The 25,484-nt window shown below is 38.7% G+C and overlaps 1 protein-coding gene across 10 annotated transcripts in view; it reads left to right on the plus strand.

Moving 5' to 3' along the window:
* Positions 1-25,484, plus strand: part of GTDC1 (glycosyltransferase like domain containing 1) — a 180,095-nt gene that overhangs the window by 118,596 nt on the left and 36,015 nt on the right. For all 10 annotated transcript variants that reach the window (XM_071561806.1, XM_071561805.1, XM_071561811.1 and 7 more), the window contains one exon: positions 24,733-25,092. In XM_071561806.1, the coding sequence (XP_071417907.1) occupies positions 24,733-25,092 (360 nt within the window). The remainder of the gene's footprint in view (positions 1-24,732; positions 25,093-25,484) is intronic.

Here is a 25,484-nt window from a genome sequence, read left to right on the forward strand (position 1 = left end):
TCTGAATGTATGCTGGATGCTAAATCACTCCAGAGTATAAAATCTTTGTTTTGGCATAATGTTGATGCATAAACATTTGTACCCCATACTAACCCTATAAACATCACAATCCATCAGTACAATTACAAAAAAGATTGTTTGTTTTCACACTTAAAGCAGACATGAAATAGAGTGTCCTTAACTTAATCACCACCTTGATTTACCACATTTGCATATATTTGCATATTAATTGGACTACAGATTAAAATTGGTTTTGTAATTTTAATTAAGTGTCCACAAAGGTAAATGATTAGAACTGTTTAAAATACATTCTGACATAAATAGCAGTAAAAGCTTTTGTGATGATGTTTTTGTGGAATTACATTCAGAAAGTGGCCTTTTTATGATAGTAATTTTAATCTTAAATAGAATTATACAGTCAAACAGAACTGTGGATTCATAATCATTTTTTCAAGATTCATTTAATATTTTGCTGATTTGCAGCACTTGATGAAAATGTACTGTAGGTTTAGTTGATTGCAAAATTGGGCCTGTAGAGCTGATAAACTGAGGGTTTAAACCCTCGGTCTTTATATTGCATTACACATTTCAAATGTATTATGTCTACATATGTAGACAAGAGCTTGGTTTTTTTTTCAAGTTGAGAAATGTAAAAGCTGTCAGTAATGGATGATCTATCGTGTGAAGATGTAATCACCTCCACTGACCACCTTTGTTCAGTCGAGATGGTGGAGCACGGGGCGTTTTAAAGGCTTTCCAATAAATCATTGGAGGTAATAGAGGAATCATTCTTGGTGTTGTCAAGGGAGAATGAATCCTAGAGGTAAAGATGTGCTGTCAGGATTGCTGTGCTGGAGTCGGTGGATGTTGATATCTGACCAGTAATGTCTAGTGGACCAAATTGTCAGACTAAACTTAATAAACCCATAGTATCTGTGGTTAGAAAGGCTGTAGGAACTGGGTTTTTAATGCACCTCTGAGTCTGTCTCTTCCTTTGTGGACCAACTTATGCTTTCTTCGAACACTTAAAGTACCAGTAAGGGCAGATTGTTAGCCTGAATTGTAAAGGGAGTCTTGCCTGCCTGATGAATTGGTAAAAGGGTTTTTATTATATTTCATAACTTTTCAGTTGGTGAGCTGTGGGCATTCATTAGGCATTAGACCATCTTTTAGCTGAAAATAAAATATCCAGTTTATGTTTTACAATATTAGTTTACTGCTTTACTTGTGATAGAAAATAATAAAGTAGCTGTTTGGTTTGTTTTGGGAGCAGATTTGGCAAGCATATCTTTAAAAGAAACAATATTTAACTTTAAAGTTACTAGGTTTTAACAGTACAGCAGCTTTACCTACTTTGAAGAAAAGGTTGGTGTTGAGTCAGTAATGAATTCAAATTAGGTCCTTTTCTAATTTTCTTCATAGTTCTGAGCTGTTACAAAGATTTACACTGTTCCTGATTTCATATAGTTTATGTTCTGTGTTTGAACCTTGGCCATTTACTACCTTGCTGTCTCCTCAGTGTACATTAGGAAAAAAGCAATTGAGAAACAGTCTGCTTGGGATCTTGTTATGCTTTGCTGTTTGGAAATAATTTTCCTGTTGATGTTGTATTTAGTATTTAGTTCTTGTCCTGTCCATGGCAATGCTTTCAGGAAAGAGTAATAAAACTTTTAAAATATTCCTGTCTGGCAGACTTTGCATTATTTTTTGTGTTGTATTTAAACTCCAACCTAAGTAGGGTGAGCAAATTGCAAGTCAGATTCACTGGGACAATTATATATCAAAAATCAGATTTCTTATCATGCTTTTACACAAGATACAAATTATTTCTCAAACTAATATTACTTAGTGCTTGTTAAATACTGTTCCTGACGTGCTTTTAGATTCTTGTTTATTTAGTGACTGATTTCAGTGTTAAACTGATTTAGATTCCTCATCTTAGGAGCATTACAAAACTCTTTCTAAAAGACAGACCCGAAGGTCTCAGTCAATGCCTAAATTCCTTGTGTTAAGACTCAAACTGGGTATTCATTGAAGCTGTGGCTTGGGTAAGAACTGTTGGTAGATTTAATCTGGAAAAAGACCTGTGGTAATATTAGTGAAAAAAAAAAGCATAAGAATGGAATAGTTATTGAATGAAGCATCGAGGAACAAACCTGCCAGACAAGAGCCATTATGATTTTTCAAATGGGCATGTAAGCTCTATGTCTCGTTAGATTAAATTGTTATGGATGTCCATCCATCTGTTGAAAAGATGGTTATTTCTAGTTAGGGTAATGCCTTCCCTTTCTAATGTGTATCTCACTAATATCGTTCATCCTTGTGTCACCTGAGGATCAGAAAACTAAAATGCACATCATCTGCAACTGTTTTCGGGACGTTCTTTGAAAGCTGAACCTTGCTTTCAATCCAGCTCCGTTACAACTGTAATTGTATTATGGAAACTCAATCATTCCTGAGTTCAGGGAGCCAGCTTTGAAGTGGATGGCAACAAGTTGGTTTTTTTTAAATCTGCTTAAATTAAAAAAAAAAAATTAAGGGCTTAAGCACCGTTGGCTTTTAATGTGACTCGAACTTCTAAGTGATTAAGTCAGTTGTGAACTTGGAAATTAGGCTTTAAGGATACTTATTTGGAGGTATGTCTTGACTTTGCTTCTGTTTAGACACCTGAACCCACATCAATTTTTTTTTTTTTTTGAGAATAGAAGCATTGGAACATGTGTTTTCTGAAGAAGCTGGTTTTAAAGTAGATCCTTTCTTAAAAAAAACTGCCAAAATCCAGACTTGCTACTTGCTTGAAAAATCATCTTACTCTGTCCCTCAACCCACTAAAAACCAAATAGTTTGAAAACTTCTGCTTAAGGGCCAGCACACCTTTCCCAATGAGGGAAGGAGCTGCTACCATATTAAACTATTTCCTTCTTATTGCAGGCCAACATATTTAGCTCATCATGTGTCTTCTCTCAGTTATTTGAGAGTATAGTGTCATTTGGCCCCTCGTTATTTCATCAAATGCCTCACTGAAACCATCGTTGCAGGGAAATACAAGGGACTGGTGAATACAAGTTGAAGTTCTACTTTAGTCCTCATGTGGTTTATTTTTTCATTCCTTTGGTATCACAGAGGCTTTCTCCACGTGTTATTGCCAAGGAACAGGCAAAAGAGGCTTTCCACTTACTGAAAAATTCTTGGAGAATAAGGAAACAATAATATTGGAAGTCTGACATTGCTGAATTAAGTACTGCATTCAATTTTCTTGGACTAAATCTAGCAATATTATAGTTTATCTTTCAAAAAATCTTAATTTCCAAATTTATACAAATATATAAATGTAATGTTCATTAGGTATGGATGCATGTAGGTATGTTAACATATTCGTAATTATCAGGAGTAACTTGAACACTTAATGATAATTACTAAGGTAAATGCAAATTAAATAATAGCAACATTTCTCCTCTTCAAGCATATAGATTTAAATCATGGAATGATAGATTATGCTGAGTTGGAACACCCCGAGAGTCCCACCTTGTGCCTGAGAGCATCTGCCTGGTGGCATGAGGCACTGCAGAGCTCCCTGCAACTTACTTAAATTACCTTTCCAGCAGAAGGTTTTGCATTTTGTGTGGTGTGTGTGTCTTACCCACAGTGGTCCATCAGGAAATGTCATTAAAAGAGTCATAGAAACATTTAGGTTGGAAAAGCTCTGGAAGATCATCAGTACAACCATTAACCTAAGAAATTCAGTTCTCTTTCCACTGAAGAGCTACATAACCTTGGGCAAAACTCTTCCTCTCCTTTACTCACCCTACAGCTGAAGTGGGGCTAATAAGGCTTATAATTTGTATGCTTAGTATGCAAATTGGCAAAGTAAAGCATGCTTTAAAAATGGCCAATGAACTTGGAAAGCTATTTTTCCTAACAAATCTGAAAAAGAAGAGAATACCAGAACATGGTCATCTAATTGCATCTTCACAAACCGTGTGGTCTAAGTGTAAATGTGACTCCAATGTCTAATCCCTTTAGAATGCCTTTTTGCCCCAAGAAGAATGGGAGCACACTCAGCAGGCTGCAGGAGGATGGGATAGCCTGCTTACAGCATTTCTTTGGAGCATAATTGCAGCCTCAATGAACCATGAACCCAGCCTAATTAACATAACTGGAACCACAGCAATCACGCTGCCATTCAATTTAGGTTTGGAACATTCCGATGGAGTGCCACAGTTCTGCTGTTTATTGTTGAGATGCTGTGGAGAAGTGTCCACTTGCTTTCTTGCCACTGTCTTGCTGTATTTTTATTATTTCAGGATAACTAGGGAACTTCAGAAAAGGAAGACCATTGGCTTACTGATTCCATTACAAGTAATTCTGTATTTCTTCCTGTAAAAAGGCAATAAAAGCATTTAATATACTGTAAAACTTAGAGTAAACCTACCAAACTTCCAAGTTAGAGACCCACTTTCTGATTTGTAACGGGTAGCTAATCACAAATAATTCTATGACTATTTTGAGTTAAGGATTGCGTTCCCAAAGTTCTATAAATAGGTTTTTTTACTCTTTGTAAACACTATACCTAGGAGAAATGTTTTTAGAAGACTTGGATTATTTTTAACATGTTGCTTCATAAAAAATGTATTTTATTGTTGCCTTTGGTTGTGTTACAGTAAGATCAAGAAGCCACAGAAGTAGATCAAGTATCAGGTTTTGGCATCAGAGCAAAATAACCACCTATTTGGGACAGAGAAGTCAGGGGACTGATGTAAATAGCAGTAGCTGATATATTGGAGCTGGAGATGGAGGGACTAGGAGGCTTTCTGCATCTCCCTCGGCCATTAAACGATGGTCCTTAGTGGTGGCACTGAAGTCACTTCAAACTAATGCACAACCAGAAGTCTATTCCACCATTTGTGACAGAACTGAGCCTGGTAGTTAGAGGAGAATGATTGGCAAATGAGTTGGTTCTCTTTTTTTGGTGAACTATTGGTTTGCTGATTTAGTTTTTGGCAAGTTGTAATTTTAAATCAACAGTTCAGTATCATGAAGAGTACCTGATGGAGACTATACCCCCTAGTTTTTGCGTTAATCTGTGATTAACACCCCGTGTATGACTTGGAGTAGTCTACAAATGGCACTTTGTATTACTCCTGAATAAGAAAGTGAGGAAATCTGACTGTCAGCGGTGGCTTTTCCTCACTTCAGCATGTGAACAAGCCCCACTGACTGTGGGAGGCTCTGGGAAGTTTGCTGTTGTAATTCTGGGGTTTAGGTGTTGATTACTCATTCTCTTCTCAGAAGACTTAATGCACATTTTAGCTGAGATTCTCCCGTCAAACACTGATTAAAGGTGGGGTCAATCAAAGGGCTGGCTGCGGTCGAGGAGCAGTTGAAGGAAGTGCAGAGAATAGCTCAAGTGGTTGGTTCCTGGAAGACTGAGTCTGTGATTCATCTATTTGGAAATGAAGGAGCAGAAAGCAGTGCCAATTAAATATCACAAAGGGTTATGATAAATATCTAAAGGATGGGGAGAGATCGCGGTCTTTCAGCATCGTTATTCCCTGCAGCTGGGATATGTAAGCTCAGGAAGATGACTGAACATTGATACTTTCAGAGTTCAATAGTCGCGCTTGTTATTGAATGCAGTTACTGAGAATTGACAGAAGAAACTATTTTTGAGGGGTGTTTCCAAGTAGAGATCATATTTCTACTTTAGTGTGCAGTATACCCAGGGCGTTTGAATGGCTGTCAGATCTGGCAGAAAGAGAGAATAACTTCTCTGTGGTAAAATATTGCAAAGGAAATAATCAGTCTCCTTCAGAACCACTGTTTTTTATTGTTTGTAGGTGCAAATTCAAAAGCGACTCAAATCAAATGTGTCAGAAGTAATTTGAGTGTTTGGCATTTTAAATCTAATGGCACTGTTTCCACAAAAACTCTTGCTTATATTCCTGGCTGCTTTTAAAACATATATATATACTTTTCTGCCTTTTATACAAATTTATGAAATAAGGTCCTTGAAGACACTGAAAAATTTAAGTTGGCCATTCTTGCTGAAATAAATTGATGGAAAAAATGTTAAGAAAATTTATCTGTAGACAAATACAGACCTTTCCTCTATGCTGTTTGAAGACGTTTTCAGGCTGAGTGCAAATAATGGCAAATTTTCACCTTTGATATCTCTCACTGTGTTACTAGTATGAAATTATTTTTTTAATGACTCATTGCTAGGCACTGGAGGAGTAAGTTAAGGAATATTTTAAGAAGCGGTATATAGAAAAAAGTCACCCCAAAGCTTTTCAAGAAGACTTTGTTCCATGTACCTCACAGAGGCAACTTTAGTAGAGATAACTAACAGGGAAAGCCATAGGTAAGTGGGAAAAGAAATGGTTGAAAACTAAAGGCATGGTGATGATGAAATGGAAGATGGAGCTCAGATTCTGTTGTTTTGGGGACTCTGACCCACTGCAGTGACTGGTGAGCAGACCACAGACATCATGGTTCCTACTGACTTGGACAATGCCATTCAATGATATCAATCCCAGAGTCCTGCTTAAATAGTTGCTGTTAATACCAAGTCTGTCACCTCCCTTACCTGGAGCCTCAACAGCACCCATTGTCCTGATGCCTCCCTGCCCTTTAGCCAGATCCATTCACTGCTGATGGACATCTCCCTGCTCCCACTGTTGTTCGGTGACATCAGCCTGGGAACCACTTGTGTCACTCACTGACTAGTGACTGAGTGAGCTGAGCCACTGGTGCTTTCTCACCTTGCCAGCACTGTCCTAAAATCACTGAATCATTGAGGCTGGAAAAGGTTGAGTTCCCCCAGCGCTGCCAAGGCCATCACTAACCCATGGCCCCAGGTGCCACATCTACCTGTCTTTTAAATCCCTCCAGGAATGAGGACTCCACAACTTCCCTGGGCAGCCAGTTCCAATGCCTGACCACCCTTTCAGTGGAGAACTTTTCCCTCATATCCAACCTAAAACTCTTCTGGAACAGCTTGAGATTGTTTCCTCTTGTCACTTACTACCTGGGAGCAGAGCCCGACCCCCACCTGGCTACATTTGCCTGCCAGGGAATTGTATAAGTGATAAGGTCCCTCCTGAGCCTCCTTTTCCCCAGGCTGATCCCCCCCAGCTCCCTCAAGCCTGGGAAAGATGGACACTCAGACATGAACTCCAAAGCTTCTGGCTCCGGTCTCTGCTCCAAGCAATTTTCTGAGCATCCAAAGGAGCACAAACCCCATTAAAAAAACAGTGACAAAACAGGACTTTGATTAATTTTAAGGTGATTGCCTCTTAAGAGACTCTGAAAATGGGTTTTCAATTAACAATCTAGTTTACATAAAAGGCACATATTGATGAACATAGTCCATGACTTTTTGCTCAGTCCCATTATTCTCCTCTAATTCATATGCAGGTTTCCAGTGATCTCACTGTTTACCAAAATCCAGGGGACTTAGAGGTTAATGTTTTTCTTATTTTCTGGTGAGAGTTCCATTTTCTGTTTTCTTCACAAAGGAAAATAAAGGGAAAGGAGGAATGTTTCCAATAAGCACCCAAAGGTGCAGATGAGTCATCGAGAATTAGCAGAATGCTCTTGTGAGAGCTGGAAATGTCCCTAGCAATGTTTTGGCATAGAATTCCTCCAACTATCCGACAGCCAGATATTTTCCTATTCATATTCAGAACTATTTTCAGTGCCAGATATTGCTGATTGACAAATCTGAGCTGCCCATCCTACTATGAGCCCTTGTCCTGCAAAATGCAGATCTGTGTAGGTACAAGCAGGTTTCTGAGAATCAAAGGTGACACAGCAGCAGAATAAAACAATGTTGTTTATGCTTATTCATGTGAATACTGGTGGGGTAGCTCTGAAATTAACCATACAACCCTCCTTAAATGTATTTGATCATGAACCTTGCCTCCAAATCAGAGCCAGTGTTATTAGAATAGCTGATTGCACTCAAATTGTGGAGAGGAATCTTTTTTCCCTAGAAATTGGTTCTATTAAAAAGGACGTATTTTAAGAATTCTGACTTTGGATAAATAATCAAAAATTGATGCTTGATTGAAGCTAAAGAACCAGACACAATTTATTACTTAGTGAGAATACTACCATTCTGTTTGAAGGACCTCCTAAAAATATCTTATTAGTTATTAATGGTGACTTGAGTCAGTTGGAGGTATGCACGTATTTGGTATCAAAAAATAAACACTCAGTAGTTTTATACTTCTGAAGCTTAAAAATCACATGATGGTGTTATATTTGATATGGAACATCCAACATTTTATCCAAAATTCTTCTAAAAATTATAGCTGTATCTTGTCAGTCTGTAGGTGTGTTCTACTATTAGTATATATTAAATATGTTTATTAATTAACTCATTAGTGTACTTTGAAGCCATCTCTTCTTGGTGAAGTGTTTTTCCCATAATGCATTAGCAGGAATAAAGGCCTACAAGAAGCTGAAGTTAAAAGTTGTGTCTTGAGTCCACTTTGCCCTAAGTGTCACAGTGGGTTGGGCTTTCTATTAGTGAAGAACCGCAGAACATGAAAGTCCAGCTCTGTGCAGGGACTGAGATTAGATCTGAATGCAAGGAAAAGCAACAAAGGTCCACAGAATATCTGGAATCTGCAAATACTTCCTGTACTTAACCTACACTTTCATTGCGTGACTGTAAAGAACAGCAAATCTTTGTTCTTTTCCCTCTCAGTTCCCATTCAGTCACTTCAGAGACACAGGAGAAAGGTTTTGGGGAGCAAAGCTGTTATCAGTCTTCCTACAGTTCCCATCTGATTCTATCAAACCCATGAGCTTATAGCCATGTCTAAACACCAAAAAAGTTTGGTAAAACATATATATATAAAACATATGAATTAATATTAACATAATTATGAATGTGAAGTTTCCTAGCGCCTTTAAAGTTTAGCTGTTCTTTGAGTTAGTGAGAGCCAGAGCTCTGTTTTTGGATTCAAGAGGGAATTGCATCTGCCTAAGATGGAGGGGAAAAAGAGCAAGTGTCTATCTTGCTAAGATCCCAATATGTTCAGGCAGAGTGACTAGACTTCTAGAAAGTTGTAAAATCATAGAATATCCTGAGTTGGAAAGGACTCACAAGGATCACTGACGTTCAGCTCCTGGCCTGGCACAGGTCAAAACCCCAAGTCATTCAAGTTCATCCATTTATGAAAACCTATTAGGGTGTTTCTTGGGTCTCTAATACAGAAGGTTCTGCTAGTCAGCATTATATGCTAAAAAGAAAAGAAAGTCTCAGAAATGCCTCTGTCATCCTTTGTGTCTGCCAGGAAGGTGTTGGTTTAGCAGCCTCATGGTGATCTGGTGGATCTGAGCACAGGTGGGGTGATTGGCTGTGGGCTCAGTGATGCATGTGTAGAGGGTAGAGAAGGCTATAGTATAAATTACTAGGAGCTGGAAACATGGAAAGAAAAATAGGTCATGGCTTTTTGCAGCTCAGCTTGTGGTAATTTGAATCTGAAATAAATTAATAGAGTAATCCTGTTTATGGATCATCAGCTGCAGAGGTATTATTAAAGAATCTGTATCCCTGTTCACTGGAACACCTGTGTGTAAAGGCTTGTAATTGTTCAGACACACTGAATCAGACTTCTCTGTCTCAAAACAAAGTAGAAAATATAAATATATGCAATGTCCCAATCATCATACTTAACTCTTTTTTAAAATCTCAACAAAGTTGCTCTTCTGGCAAACTCTCATGAAAGCAACCACTCTTTTCAGTTAAAAGCCATTCATATGGGGACAAACCACTGTTCTTCCATCTATATCTCTATTCATCCATTTAAACTCTAAAGCTTTCCAGCTTACTTCTTGGATTTATAGCCAGCTGGCTGCTGTGTAACATGAACATATTCTGACTGTGCATGAGATGTTTTCCCCTCGTTTAACCCATAATTGTCATGTTCACTCTAGGCCACAGCTCACCTCTATGTATTTAGCCTTGACTGTGCCAGTTCCCAGAGTCACAACTTGCCACCTCCTCCCCTCTGTCAATCCACTGTTATTAAGTGAAAAATAAAACTCAACCCCAAAACTACCACCCCAAACTCCCTCTTTGAAACAGATTTAGATAAAATGAATATGGTCAAGATGGTGGGTCATGGCTGAGCCAGCTCCTGTGGGATCAGTGCCCACTTTTTGGCATTTACAATAAACTTTGGAACAACTATTTAACACAAATGCTGTAATAGCAAGTGAGGAGGGGATGGCAAGGAAGGGAAGGACATAGACATTCTTTCTTATTATGCATGCTTGATTGCTGATTTTTCCAAAGGTAAAATCTGATCACTGATACCTGTTGATTAACAGCTTTCTGCAGTCCTAGAAATCAAAGAAATTCAGTGGAAGTTCAGTTCTGAAATATCAGCCCTAAGTTACTTAATCATCAATGAGAAGCTTCCATTCAAAGAAAACATGAATATTAAAATTAGTTAGTATACTTTGGCTTTGTAAGAAATACAATATGTTATTATTTTTTCTTTATGCAAAACCGCTGGGTGCTAAGAGAGGCAATAGAACCATTAATTAATAGTAGTAGTCCTGGGTAATGTCATAATAAGCAATACAACATATTAAAGCACATTTATTCTTGCCAGCTATCAGGAGGAATTTTTAGATATTTGAAAGGCCCATTAGGTTTGTTTACATTCTGAGTGGAAGCTGGTATGCTTTGGCAGGGGCTGAACCACACTTTAGTACTTGACTCCAATGGTATTGAATTTCCCGACTGTCGTACAGTCAGTAATATATTGTCACCACTTCAGGGCAGCCTGGCTCTCTAGGGCAGCAGGGACAACGCAAACCACTGCACTCCCCAGAGGGAGGGTGTCTTTGCTGTCCTAAACATGAAAATAACTGAAATTATACATACAGGAGAAGCAATTTTCCACAATGGAAAAGGTGGTCAGGGAATCAAACCCGTGCCTCCAGGTATATTAACCTAATAGAACAACACAAATGTGCTGGGCTTTAAATTGCACTGGAAATCTGGAAAGGATTTTCCGACTGGAGTTATGTTAAGTGTTAATAGTGAAACCTGGGTGCTTTTACCTTTGATCTCTTCTCAAGCTCATATAGAATAATAGGATCAAAATAAAATGCCATTTATATGAACACCTTGTTCTTTTGATCTTGGCACCAAAAATTCTGTCTGCAGCTACAACTTAGCCCACAGTGCATCTGCTCCTTTTAGTTGGACCTTCTAGTTTATCATAACTTTTAATAAGTGATGTCACAGCCAATTTTTTTTGGCAGTTCATGGACTTAGTCATCATTTTTGCCCTAAGAACCTTTAACTACATTTTCAGAAGAACTGAAAAAAAGGTAGGCAGGATCTGTAAACTGCTGGCTTCTGGTTGATTATGCCTATGCATTTGAAGATATGATTTAAACATCTGTATGCTGTAATGTTTTAAAATGTAACATTAGTTGGGTTTTGAGCACTTGGGCAAAACTGTTGAATTCATATACACTGAATAAGAGAGAGTTTGGGGGAGAAGAACAGTTGGAGTAATTGTAGTTCCCTGGTTTTTCCATAGGGAAGGTGAGGCACCCTGTGATGTCCAGGTGGTAGCCAAGCCTTTGTTTTCATTGCCTACTGCTGCAGGAAAGACCACAGAAGTGCTACAGCTGGTAGTTATGGATCCCTTTGCGTTTATGTAGAGGTCAGATAGTCCATGGGTGGACATTGGTATCCTTCATGTCTTTATTCCGCAGGGTTGATCGTCAGGAGTGATTTTTTAGAACTCATTACTGCGAGCACTTAGAGTAAAGCCACTTCTTCATGTTCTTTCGGATCTCTTTCTAAGAGTCTTCTCCACCAAATGCTTTGACCCCACGGAAGCAGCTGAGCTGTGTTTATTATGATGATTGATTGTGTCTCATTGAGATCTCTGCTTCAGTTGTTGTAACCTCCAAGAATAGAAGAGATGGGCACGAAGCACTCTGCCTGATGAAAGAAAACAAACCCCAGTCCTGCATCTCACCAGTGTCATAATTGCTGCTGTCCAGGAAGAGGGATTAGTGAGTGAAGAAACACCAGTTAGGAGAGATCCCATGGCCAGCAGAGTCTTGGGTGTCAAATGTCTCTCTGAAGCCTTGCATCCCACTGTAATTTATATTTAGCTATTAAGCTTGTGTGATAGGAACAGTCAGCTTGTTGTGCACCACATGCAGGGAACGCCACTGGGTAAGTGCTGGGTGAGTGTTCGGGCTCTTGCTGAAATGGCTGCACTTGAGGTTGTGGCACATGAGCTGTCCTCCAGCAAGTTTTCTTGCAGACTTACTTGAATCTCTGCACTCTCTCATGAGGCAGGAGTATTCCAGGGAGCCATAACCATGGCTATAACCTATAACCCTCTACTTATTAAGTAGTACAGTGTAATTCATTATCTGCAATAAAGATACTGAGCTAGTTTGAGCACCAAAAGCAGTGTGGTTGTCTTTGTGCAGTACTGCACTAGGACTGATGCATCCTGCTGGGATCTGGTCTCTGTGCTGATGCAGCCATTCTGCCTCCAGTCCTTCCCTAAGTAGTACAGAACTGCTGTAAGAAAGTTTGCTGCTGTAGTTGTCTAAAAGGCACTATCTGCCCTGCTCTTAATTTTAGCAGGTTATATGTCCTTGTTCTTCTTCGATCAGTTCTCATTTCCTATCCTAGAATTCAGACCTACTTTTTGCATCAACTAAAGGGGAGGCTGTGGGACTCTTTGGGCAAGGAGTTAAAGAGCTACAAAAATTGGTAGTTTTCCTCCTTACAATAGGAATGTGATTGCCCTGGTTCTGTGGTTAGCATGAAACAAGTCAGCTCTGTCATGAAGTCAGTGGGGTACAAGTTAATACAAGGTAGTGAAGGAATAAAACAGCAAAGTCCACGGTCTTTTATGACAAAACCAGTATGATCCTGTTGCAACATAAGGCCCTGCTGTGAATGGTATTTTCTGATGCTTGGATAAGTGCAATTTACATATATACAAAGTGTATGAATAAAGTTATAAAAGTATACTTGGTATTTTACTTTTTTTTTTCCTTGAAAGTAATTTGCTATTGTTCAAAACTTTCAGCTTTCACTGGTTTTGTTTCCAAAACCCCCAAAAGGAAAAGAAAATAACAAAAGTCCATAAAGGCAAAAGGGATATGTTCTCATTTCACTTCACAGAATTTCCTGCCTTTAAACAATACAAATATATGCCCTTAGGTTTCTAACGTGCTGGAAGGATACCGAATCCATGAAACAGATCAAATTAAAAGCAAGTCCACTATAGCAACAGTGAGTTGTACCAGCATGTCCAATAGATCTGAACAACAATTTGTTGAGGGGGTTTTAACCATTTTGCCAATCTTTACAGAATTCTAAACTGCCAGCTCCATGAATGAATAAATGCTCAAAAATAGCGAGCAAGTTCTAGGCTGAATTGGGCACAAGTAAAATCTCATGCTTAATTGATTGTTCCTTATTCATTACAGGCCCCATTCCAAGCAATTATTTAATATCACTCTGACATGTATCCACCAACAGAGCAGACATGGACTTTGGCTGTGTTAAACCTTTTGAAGTGCATTGTTTCCCCTAATTACAGATATGTGTTTCACAGGCTGAATGAATGTGTGATCCCAGCAAGTGGAGTGAAAGGCATGAGAAGCATGGGGGCAACTGGTGATAATTGTTACCAGAAGATGCTCCAAGGGCTGAAGCCCTTCTGCTCTGGAGCCAGGCTGGGAGAGTTGGGGGTGTTCACTGGGAGAAGAGAAGGCTCCAGGGAGACCTGAGAGCCCCTTCCAGTGCCTAAAGGGGCTCCAGGAGAGCTGGAGAGGGACTTTGGACAAGGACCTAGAGTGATGGGACAAGGGGGAATGGCTTCCCACTGCCACGGGGCAGAGTTAGATGAGATATTGGTAGGGTGGTAAGGTCCTGGCACAGCTTTCCTAGAGAACCTGTGGCTGCCCCATCCCTGGAAGTGTTCAAGGCCAGTTGGGTGGTGCTTGGAGCAACCTGGTTTTGTGGGAGGTGTCCCTGCCCATGGCAGGGGATTTGGAACCACATGAGCTTTAAGGTCCATTCCAACACAAACCACAGCCATGTCCTGCCCAGAGTGGGAGATAGCTCAAGCTGCTCATGAGCCTGTCTCCTTATGGAGGAGGCACCATCGTTCCCTGTTGTCCATTGTGCAGGTCTGTCACCAAGCTGGTAACTTGGTGTTTAAGGGTAGCAGTGCTGTTTGTATTGATGCCCTTTTTTTCCTTTTTTCAACACAAAGCTGCATATCTCTCTTTTTATTTTGCTGTTGTTAATATCGCAGGTAGCTCAGTGATGGGCCACAAGTGTTTGTCAGAATTCAGAGGTGTAGGCTCCCCAAGGATTGTTCTGGCACTCAAATCCTTAAAGGCAGATTATCAGGGATCTTAAGTCAGCATCACTGTCAAACTGATTATACCAGCAGAAGGGTGCCCAAGGTTTTTTTTTTCCCCTGTAATGGCACTACTATTAGTAGTAGTAATATTTTTAGAGCTTTTGGAGGAAAACTTGATTTTTTTGGGGGGAGAGGTTTGGGGGTGCAGATTCTAGAGATGGAAAGAAGAGACTTCTGGAGTTTGAGCAATGAATGAGACACTGGCAAAGGTGGGATTAAAATCTGGGATTTCCTCTAGTCCATAGTGCCTAATAGATATACAACTGCTACACATTTAAACTTTAGTTGGACTGCAAAAAGAAAGGGCAAATTAATACAGTGACGTATTTGGAAATGGAGATCAAAATCTCTGCCTTGAGTGACCCTGAGGGCCAGAGTCAGCTGACTGGCCTATCCAATTTGAATGACCTGTGGCTGGGATAGCTCCACCATAGCCCAAAAATGAGTTTTTCTTACTATTCTAATGTTGTATTACTGACAAAGTGTGTTTTAGATTTTTCTGTGCATACAATTATTATTTTTAATTAATTTCCCTAGCTTTTTCAGATAAAACTTTCTTCAGTTAAGCCTTCAAATAAAAGCAGGCTTTATTGCTTATTTATTGGGGTACCTGAGAAAGCCTTAAATATTTCAGGTGAAATATGTGCTTTCCTGAGAAACACACAGAAGTTTGCATTTGCACAGGCAAGTGAATTATCAAAACCAGATGTAAGCAAGTGGAACATTTTACATAAATTTATTAAAATCATTATTTACCTGTAAGTTATAAGAAGGGCTTAGTTGCACTAGTTTGTTGCCAATATGTACTGCCAATAATCTGCCAAAAAGCAGCTTGCTGGCAAAATCCCTGAAATGGTTGGGTTATGATTGCACAGAACGTTACAACCCCCAGTCAAATGAAAACCTACTATAAACGAACTCTTTGATGGTGGATTCGCTGGAATATGGTATTGATATATGGTGTACAGTTTATATGGATTATGTATACTGCAGAAGAAATATGGATATCTATTAAGGGTAACTTGATATGTAATCGGTCAGGACAGTTATTATTCTCAGTATTTGAGAGGATAAGATCACACAGTGACTGCTCAGTTTTAAAATACAGATTATTCCCGTGCAGCCCAAAGCACTGCCATGCCATTTCTTCAATTAATACAGAAAAGCTATTGAAAATGTAAAATATCTGACATCTACACAGAGTTATTTTAAAGGCAGCTTTACTTCTAGGAACAATTTATACATTACATAAACTTATATTTTTCATCCAAGTATCATTTCGAGAATACCAAGCTTAAATATTGGAGGCCAAGGGGAAACATAATATTACGATAATGTTCTTTGGTGCGGTTTGGAAGGTTTTAGGAAACATTTGGAAGTATTTTTCTCATAAAGTCACTTAACTATTGAAGTGTTATGATAGCACTCCCTTCTGCATTGCGTATGTTGCAAAGCAGCCTCTTTAAAGGGGACATCCATCCTATATATCCTGATTAGAAGTAGTTCCACAAAACAGGAAATTACATGTTACAGGATCCTGGTATTAGTTTAATTAAAAAAGAAAAAAAAAAGATGATTTAAGGTGTGATATCAGTTTTCAAACACGCATTTCCAGTTGTGTTTAGCAAGAGGAGATGCTGTATTGTGTGGAGCTCTATGTGAAATTTGCATTTTCTAAATAAGCACTCGAGAGCTGAGTTGTTTTTTTCTGTTTAAGGAACCACTAATAAACATGACCAATCCTTTAAAATTGTAAAGAACGTTAAAAACCTTGCAATTCTCAGAAGCCTAACGTTTTTCCCCATAGTGTAATTCATTCTTTTGAACTTCTGCAGAAGCAGAACTTAAGTCAACAATTTCTGAATTTCTGGCAGTTGTTATTAAGAGGACTCTTAGGGCTCCAAAAGTTACTTTGCAGTGTCATTGCAGCAGATCTACACAGTCAGTGTGTTTAATTATAGAGAAAATTACCTTTTTTTCTGAACTATCAATTAGTCCATGTTTTCCTATCTTGTACAAAATAACACGTAAGTTATTTTCACCTGCATTATAAAATATGTATTGTAGTTCATTACCATCTTTCTGAGGAGTTTTTAAATTATCACCATTTCGTTTGTGAAGAATGATGGGCTTAGAATTTATAATTGCACAGATTCTTATATTTAGTGTTAGAGGATTTCAGGCAGTAGATGTGAACTCAGAAATAACATATTTAGGGTCAAACTCAGTCTCATTTGATGTCAAAGAAAACTTTGCATTTGACTTCTTTAGATCCAGAGTCTCCCTTCTGGAATGAAAATGCAGAGTAATCACTCTCTGATTTTTATTTTTTTTTTAACTGACCTGAAGTACTTAAGATATTGTTGAAGTCTTTTGTTAGGAGTAACTATGCAACAAAAAGGAATAACCCCCACAAGTACTGGATTAGGCTAAATGTGCTTTTGGCTGAAATGATGTCCAACAAGAACAGCAGCACAGAGGACTCCATACCGGGGAAGCTTAGACTTCCAGGGGTAGTTTGATCAGCCTTTTTTCCTGTTTTGTATAATTCTACTGCAGGCTTGTGCTTTGGAAGGTAGTACTTTTCCATGGATTTTGAGGAATAATTTTTGACACTCTGTCACAGGTTGCCCAGAGAAGCTGTGGCTGCCCCATCGCTCAAGTGTCCAAGGCCAGGTTGGAGAGGGCTTGGAGCAACCTGGGATAGTGGAAGGTGTCCCTGCCCATGGCAGGAGGATTTGAACTTATCTTTAAGGTCCCTTCCAACCCATCCTGCTATCCTGTGATTCTATGAATAAGAGTTAAAGAATACTTTTTATAAAATCCTGGTCATCTGGAATTTGGACTTTACAGTGTACCTGGAACAGTGATCTTAACATTAGAAATTCAAATGTAATAGTGAGGGGAAGGTTAAGAGGTCAATTTGACCATCCTCGTGAGGTTGAGCTATAGTTATGACATCTTAAAGAATGAACAAACAAAAGTGTTGTCAAATCAGAGTGAAACTAGAATGGAAAGAAAAGTGTAAATGTTAATTAGAAGTGGAAATTTTTGAGAGTGTCAAATATGGATTCTGGATATTGAAGGATTTCACTTAGAAATTTTTTTTTAAAAATAAGTGGAAGTTGTTGTTTGAGGAAAGTGAGAATTAACTAATTTCTCTTCTTCTGTCTTTACTGTTGGCATCTCTTCTGTCTGCCTCATATTCCTTCCCCACTCTGATGGATCAAGTTGGGTCAAAGCCAACTGCCCATTGCTGATTTGGATCCAGCCTCTTTTCTCCAGGAGCATCTCTGGATCCTGCCTGCTAATCAGACACACCACTGGAGTGACAAGATTGTGGCATTGAGCTAATTTCTTGCTCAAATAACATTCATTTGTCTGATTTGTCAGAAATAAGTAAGAGCTTGTGATATCACTCCCCTGGTTTATCTGTTGTAGAGGTTACCTACCAAGTTCTTCTCTCTGGCCAGGAAGGAAGATGTCCTGATCAGCTTTAGCTCTCTCCCATGTTGTTGTTCACTTCACAGTCCCAGCTGGCAGCAACACCTCTCACATATTTATTGCCTGCATGTGAAATCTCTCTTCTTGGCCTTTGGTGAGAGTTAAAATTTGACTGGAATGAGGCTCTGAGCAACCTGGTCCAGCTGAATGGGCTTTGAGCCCAAGGTTAGGCCAGAGATCTTCCAGCTTCAGTCGTTCTGAGTTTCTCTTTTGTAGTGGAAAAGAGAGGATAATGATCACATCTCAAATAATATTTCTTATTTCTACATCTTGCAGTTTGCAAGCAGGGAAATCAGTGCAAACTGTACTTACTCTACCCAGGGAAAGATATATTCTGCTGTGGGAAGACAAGCTGAGCTGCAGACCTTGGATTTTCTTTTGCCATGCCCTTCCTAGTGCTTAATCTTGGCTCTGTTCAGTTTTCTTTCTGTTCTCTCTCTTTGCTCCTAATCCTTGTCCATGCTTATAAGCCCCTAATATTTATATGGCATTATCTGTGTTAGAGATTACTGCTGACAAGTAATCTCTTCCCTCTTCTGAATGAAGAATTACAGCCAGTGCTGAAGATCAGAAAGTGAAATTAGATCTCCGAAAGTATGTGACAACTTCAATAAACCCTAATATCAAATTCCCTGAATATTGGGAATCTTCTTTTGAGCATTTGGTTTCAAGACACCTGACCCCACTCAGGAACACTTGGGGTTTTTTTGCTGTAGAGCAAAATTTGACAGTAGTTGTAGAGAAAAAAGTGAAGTAAAAATTTTCTGAACTGTGATTCTGCTCCCAGTTTTGTCATTTTTGAGAAGTAGGTAAATGAAAATGCATCAGTTTTATTATTATCGGCTGATTCATAACATTAAAAATAAAAAAATAAATGTATATTTTTATATATAAATATAAAAAACAAGTATGTACTAATGGAGTTGCTGTCTCTTCCAATTTGGCCTCCAAAGATCTGCTTTCATGGTTTGTTGGCTTATTGGGTATTTTTATTTCTTAGAATAGAGTGGACAAAATTCTGAGGTTTGTAAAACATCTTTGGTATTTGTACAGTGTTTGGTCAGTAATATGTGTGTATGGTTTTATAGTTTTGCATGTATTTGTAGTAATTTTGGGAATAATTTCAGCGTGGGAACAGGATAAATTCAAGGAAGCAGAAAGAAAGAAAGTGCACAAAGTGGAATTTTTTATATATTGGAAATGACAGTCAATCACAAGCATTATAAGCTAAAGGGCCTCCAGGTATTAGAATCACAGCATCTCTCCACAAACCTGTGTAGTGCTTTAGGTCGCATAAATTCTGCTAAAAATATCAGCAGTTAGCAGCTAAGAGGCGTTTGTGACCAGGATTCAAGAAATACAAAGAGAATTCTCAGACAATGAGTTTGTGGAATTTTAAGTTATGCCATGACAGTGCATCAGCAATGAAGGAAATGCATCAGCTCTAAAATACCTGTGCTCCAGTCTAAGGCCTGAGAAAGGTTTCTAATGTATCTGATTATGACTATTTTATTTTATTATGTTTAAACTTTTTAATGTCAATATAATAAATAAACAAAAAAATCCACTACACTTTCCAAACTATAACTTTGCTTCCGGATGTATCTACATTTACAGAAAGGCCAATTTTTATGAATAGTAGTAGGAAGTTCTTCCCTGTGAGGCACTGAAATAAGTTGCCCAGAGAAGCTGTGGCTGCCCCATCCCTGGAAGTGTCCAAGGCTAGGCTGGACAGGGCTTGGAGCAACCTGTTCTAGTGGAAGGTGTCCCTGCCCACAGCAGAGGATGAAACAAGATGATATTTAAGGTCACTTCCAATCCAAACCCATTCCATGATTCTGTGATCTTACTTTATTTTTTTTTAAACTTTTTACTGCCAATGTATTAAATAAGGAAAAAAAAATCCTTTGCACTTTCAGAATTTTGACTTTACTCCCAAATGTAACTACATTTTCAGAACAGCAAATTTTTATGAATTTAACTTTTTTTTTCTTTTTAGTATAATATCCTTTCTTAGAACTCGTTGAGAAGAGTTGTATGATCTGATCTAACCTAAACCAGCACTCCAGTTTGTCTTTCTAATGCGGCCTCTATTCATCAAGCAGTGACATCATGGCCATTCCATCCTTGTTATTGTTGTTGTTGTTTTTATTGAACAAAATGGTGCACAAAGTGACTCTTGGTGCCATGGGAAAAAAGCCAGTGCCCATAAATAATTTTTCATTATGGCAAAAAAAGTACTGTGAATAAACACTATGATGGAACATGACAACATGTTACAAAAGAGCTGGGGAAAACACGCATCCGCTTCAAGGAAAAACATGGATTTCCTCAGAGCAGGGTTTCATAACATAAAAGAAAATGTACAATCTAAAGACTGTGAGTTAAAAAAATCTGTTAGAGTAGCAAGTAGTTAGATTGAAACTCTGACTTTTAGGATATTGAATTTTTATTGTATATGAACTTAGTTTAATTTTTAGCCCATCTTTTTAACTAAACTTCTAGACCCAGTATGCAAAAAGGGAAAGTTTTCAAGGCATACTCTTTGTAGAGTCTTCATGAAGTTTTAAAATTGACTATTCAATGTGTTGGGGGGGCCTCAAAAGTCTGAATAAATAAAAGAAAACTACTTTGGAAAACAAGTTCTGATACTAAAATTAGATATGTAACTCTCACTGTTTGTTCTGAACTTTCAGTTTGTAAGTATGTATGAGTGGTGCTTAAAAGTAAAATATTTTCCGTGGTTTTTTTTTTAATACAAGTTACAGTACCTTGTGGAATCTGCTGAAAGTGTTAATATTTGTATGCTTTGATGATAATTGCTTTTCTGGAAAGTTTCACATGTGCAAAATTTCTCTACCACAAGTTAATAATAACAATGAAATCCTTCTCCTATATTAAAAATAGAATGCTATGGCATTTTTCTTACATGACTGGTGTGTTTTGTAACTAAGGTTGAGAAAAATGGTGCATCCTTCTCAATAACTAAATCCTACCTCTCTGCTGTGGTAACTCTCTAGCTTGTTTTTAAGAATCATAGAAGGGTTTGGATTGGAATGGACCTTACAGATCACCCAGTTCCATCCCCTGCCATATGCAGGGACACCTTCCATTAGACCAGGTTGCTCCAAGCCCTGTCTGACCTGGCCTTGGACACTTCCAGGGATGGGGCAGCCACAGCTTCACTGCCTTCATTGTAAAAAACACATAATACATACAAAAATCTTCTCTAAATCTAGTTTTTTAAAGCCTATGTCTACTCCTGCCCCAGCTCTGCTACTCCATAACCATCATGGTGATGTAAAAGTCCTGCAAGCTCTTGATGTTTTAAATGACCAAGATCTGGGCAGGTGCTGGATGGACAGATACCTTTGGAAGGTGGCAGAAGAAAGAGTTAATGTGAGTTTGGAAGAGGAAAAATAGAGTAGCTGGAGCAAAAATGTTCTGGAGAAAATGTAAACACAAAAAATGTGCTAACTAGACACTGTCTTTCTCTAGCCTGCTTTTGGGAAATACACATGAACAGGTTTAGAAGATTTTGTGTTGTTATTAGTTTATTTTCAGGTCATTTATTTAAGTGTCATAAAGAACATTAGCTAGTGGTTAGGGACTCCAATATCCATTATATCATTCCAATCATGTGGACAAGTTTATACTACACATGATTTACAACGCTCTTGCTGCTGTTGAAATTGTTCTTTTCAGGTACAAGGTTTTATATGGGGTTGTATTTAGCAAAATCCAAGTGGCTGAGCATAGAGATGTCTTCCAATCAAAATCCAAAAATTAATGCCTTTACACGAACACCGTGGGTTGCAGCGAGAGCTGTTTATGGCTCTCTGCCTACATCCTTTATCATGTCTGCACTGTTGTTAGTAAAATATACAGAACTACTTAATGCCAAAACAATGGAAGTTAATGCAGATAACTTGTTCCAAAGTTAACCATCAAATAAATCTCTTCTTTTTTTTTTTTCCAAACTGTTAACTGAAATGGTGTTCTAAAACTTTAAAAAAATTGTCAAGATGATGAATACTGTGTGTGTAATACAAGTAAATACCATGGAATTGATTGCACACACATGTCTTAAATAAAAGATATTAAAGAGTTTATTCCAGAGAGAAATCGGTGTAGTTTTATCTAATATTATTAGGAATTCTGCAATGACGGATCAGATTTATAAGGGTTGAAAACTAAGAAGGAAACCTCTTCAGAAACAGAAATGGTGCATCGAGTGGATGATTGGCTGGGAGATTAAAGACTGTCAGGGGGATACAGCCTCCCTAGGTAGCCTGAACTCTCACACCTCAAGCAGTTCTTCATAACAGCAGTGATCTTTCAAAATCTGTTAGTTAAATTTAGTTGGGTGAGTCAGTCTTTTCAGTGCAGTGGTGGTTTGGGACAAATCCGTTAACCTGTTTCCTCTTCAGCTTCTCCCATGCATAAATATATAAAAGTATATCCTGGTGGGGCTGTATCATCCCACAACCACCACCAGCCACTTTTAGGTCTGACCAGTGGCTGAAAGAATTGGGATTGTTCAGCGTGGAGAAGAGAAGCTCCAGGGAGACCTTAGAGCCCCTTGCAGTGCTTAAAGGGGCTCCAAGACAGTTGGAGAAGGACTTTGGACAAGGATCTGGAGTGATGGGACAAGGGGGAGGCCTGGAGGGACAGGACACAGAGAATGGTTTCCCACTGCCAGAGGGCAGGGTTAGATGGGATATTGAGGAGAAATTCTTGACTGTGATGGTAGTGAGCCCGTGGCACAGGTTGCCCAGAGAAGCTGTGGCTGCTCCATCCCTAGAAATGTTCCAGGCCAGTTTGGATTGACGGGGCTTGGAGCAACCTGGGCTAGTGGAAGGTGTCCCTGCCAATGGCAGGGAGTTGGAACTGAAGGATCTCTAAGGTCTCTTCCAGCTCAAACCATTCAACAATTCTGTGGTTCTATGTGTGGAATTCAGCCATACTATATTTTTACTGCTGTCAGAGAATCTGAGGATGACTAAGTCACTGAGATGGGAATGCTTTAACTCAGGCATGTTTGTAACACAGGTATCAGATTTGGATGAATGTGATTGAACTTTTTGTGGTTGTGTCCCTGACCAGCTCCAAAAAGTGATGATGAGCAGCAGAAAAAGGTAGTTCCCACAGGTGATTTAGTCAGTGGTTTAAAATGCAGCTTGTTGTAGATAAACATGAAAATAAAATGCCAAGGGACAGCAAGCCAAATCTAAGAATACACATTACACGAAATAGTTACTCAGTGTACTGACTTGGAAAGGGGGATTTAGGGGTTCAAGGAAAAATCCTCAAAGCAAGAGTACAACTGTAGTAAAGCTCACATAGTATGTGTGTGTTTGTATTCCAGTAGTGATTTTGAAGAATAAAGTTTCTGTTTGCATTTAAAGACTCTCCATTGCAGCGTGAGGTGAATGATTCTGGTGTACAGAAATATTTGTTTTGACAGAGAGGGAAGGGAGTGGTTTGTTCCAGCCCAGAAATGAGCTCTGATGGAGTAAAACTCCGAAGAACTGTGGAGGAGGTTGATAAAGTGGAGCAAGTGTTGGCTTTAGTAAACAGTTTAATGAACAGGCTATAGTCTGTAAACATTTGGAAATTAAAAGGAAACGGAAAATTTAAATGTCTCTACTTATCTGGGAGAACCATAATCACACTGAAAGGCATGTAAGTAAATATTATGTGAGTAAATTAACTGGAGGTACAGGCAGCCATTTACACTGAGGAGTCCATGGTGGCCATGCTTGGAGTTCTATCCATGTTAATTTAGAAGAGTCATGGTTGGATGAAGGAGCTTCACTCAAGTATTTCCTGGGGAAGGACTGTAATTCATTACTACTTTAATTCAAATACTAAAAGTGGATCAGCAAAACTGTTATATTTCATATATTACAAAAAAATTACTTCAGTGGCTTCTATATAACTGTGCAAAAGTATCCTGCTGTTGGGAAGTGTTTCTGCAGCATGGACATTAGATGGAAGAGCCAGTGGTGTCTCAGCCTGTCTGTCGAAGGTCATGAGTAACTGCCTCAGTTTCATCTCTTGGTGTTCATTATTCACACCTGTGAAAAAACATGGTTCCTTCTGTTCTACAAATGGATGTACTACTCAATCCTTCTCTCTAGAGGTGGGGTTTTCTTTCTAAAGTGTGATTTATTGTTTTCAGTTGGTCAATATAGAAATCAGGTGAGGATAGTTGAGTAAGAAGGCCTACTTACATGTCTTGCTACATGTTTGGTCCATGTTATTAGGCACCAAAATGTCTTTCTGTGTCAGCTTTCATTGATATGTGAGGAAGCAACTTGCTGGACTTAAATCTAGACATAGACTAGACTCATGTTAAGTTGAACACCACTGTGTTTGGTATTTGCTGCCAATCTTAGCTGCAGTCCTGTCAAAAATACCAAGACTTTCTGGCATAGTTTTCTCTTTACTTCCAAAAGGTGTTTGCTTTATTTCACTTAAGCAGCTACATAGATTATTTTTTCCCCTGTTGATGCCTGTGCCATTAGTGTCAATGTAGTTCAATGAAGACTTTTGTCTTCTCAGTTAGGGAACCTGTTATGTTATTTCAAAGGTACCATCTTCACTAAATATGTATTAAGTGTATCAGTTACTGAATGCTGGTGGAGCGGTTGTTTGGATGGCTGTAAAATATCAACTGCATTTTACCTTCTCATGTGCTATTATTTAATTAGTTGCCAGGTGAAACTGAAGTCCAGCATGAACACAACGCACATGTTTTTTTTGTTCTTTTTCCTAATAGGTTCATGCCAGAGCATAAGCTTGCCCGTTTGGAAAAGGTAATTGGTGTTAAAGGAAATGGAGATGCTTATCAGTCAGAGGGTCTGGTGAGCCAGCAGAAGAGCAGAGTGGTAATGAAAACCAGCGATGTGTATCACAAGTCTGGACTTCGTGAGTCCCAGCCTGGACTTGGTACCACACAGCACGAGGGGCTGCCTTCCCCACTAACAGCCCCAGTGAGACCCATCCAGACTGAAGCATCAGAAAGTACAAATCCTTGTCAAGAGGAAGATAAGCAATGTCTGACTTTTAACCTCTCTAATATGTTGAGTGGACAGGACTATCAGCAAAGACCACTACATGTTGCCTGGCCTCACAGGTGGTAAGTGAACAAATCCAAATACTGTGCCTTCAGAAGATTTATGAATTTGGGTTGATCCTTCCTCTGTGGCTTCTGTCCAGTTTAAAATAATTTCCTAAACAAGGACAGACGCTGCACACACACGTAGAGGAAAGATCTATCACTAACATCTGATTATTGGGAATAATCTGTTGAATATGCACAGTTCAGTAACGCTAACCAGACGTTCAACTGGTGATTTTAATTAATGATTACTGTTTTTTCCCCAAGAAGAAGATATCACTGCTGCTACAACACAACATAATTCTGGTAACTCTCTTTTCCTATCAAGCAAACCACAGATGACAATATCAAATGTTATTTAAATTATCTTAATTACTTTAATGCAAGTGATTAAGTGTCAAGATACATGG

This window comes from Pithys albifrons, chromosome 8, assembly GCF_047495875.1.
Source record: "Pithys albifrons albifrons isolate INPA30051 chromosome 8, PitAlb_v1, whole genome shotgun sequence".
In the NCBI taxonomy this organism is placed as follows: domain Eukaryota; kingdom Metazoa; phylum Chordata; class Aves; order Passeriformes; family Thamnophilidae; genus Pithys; species Pithys albifrons.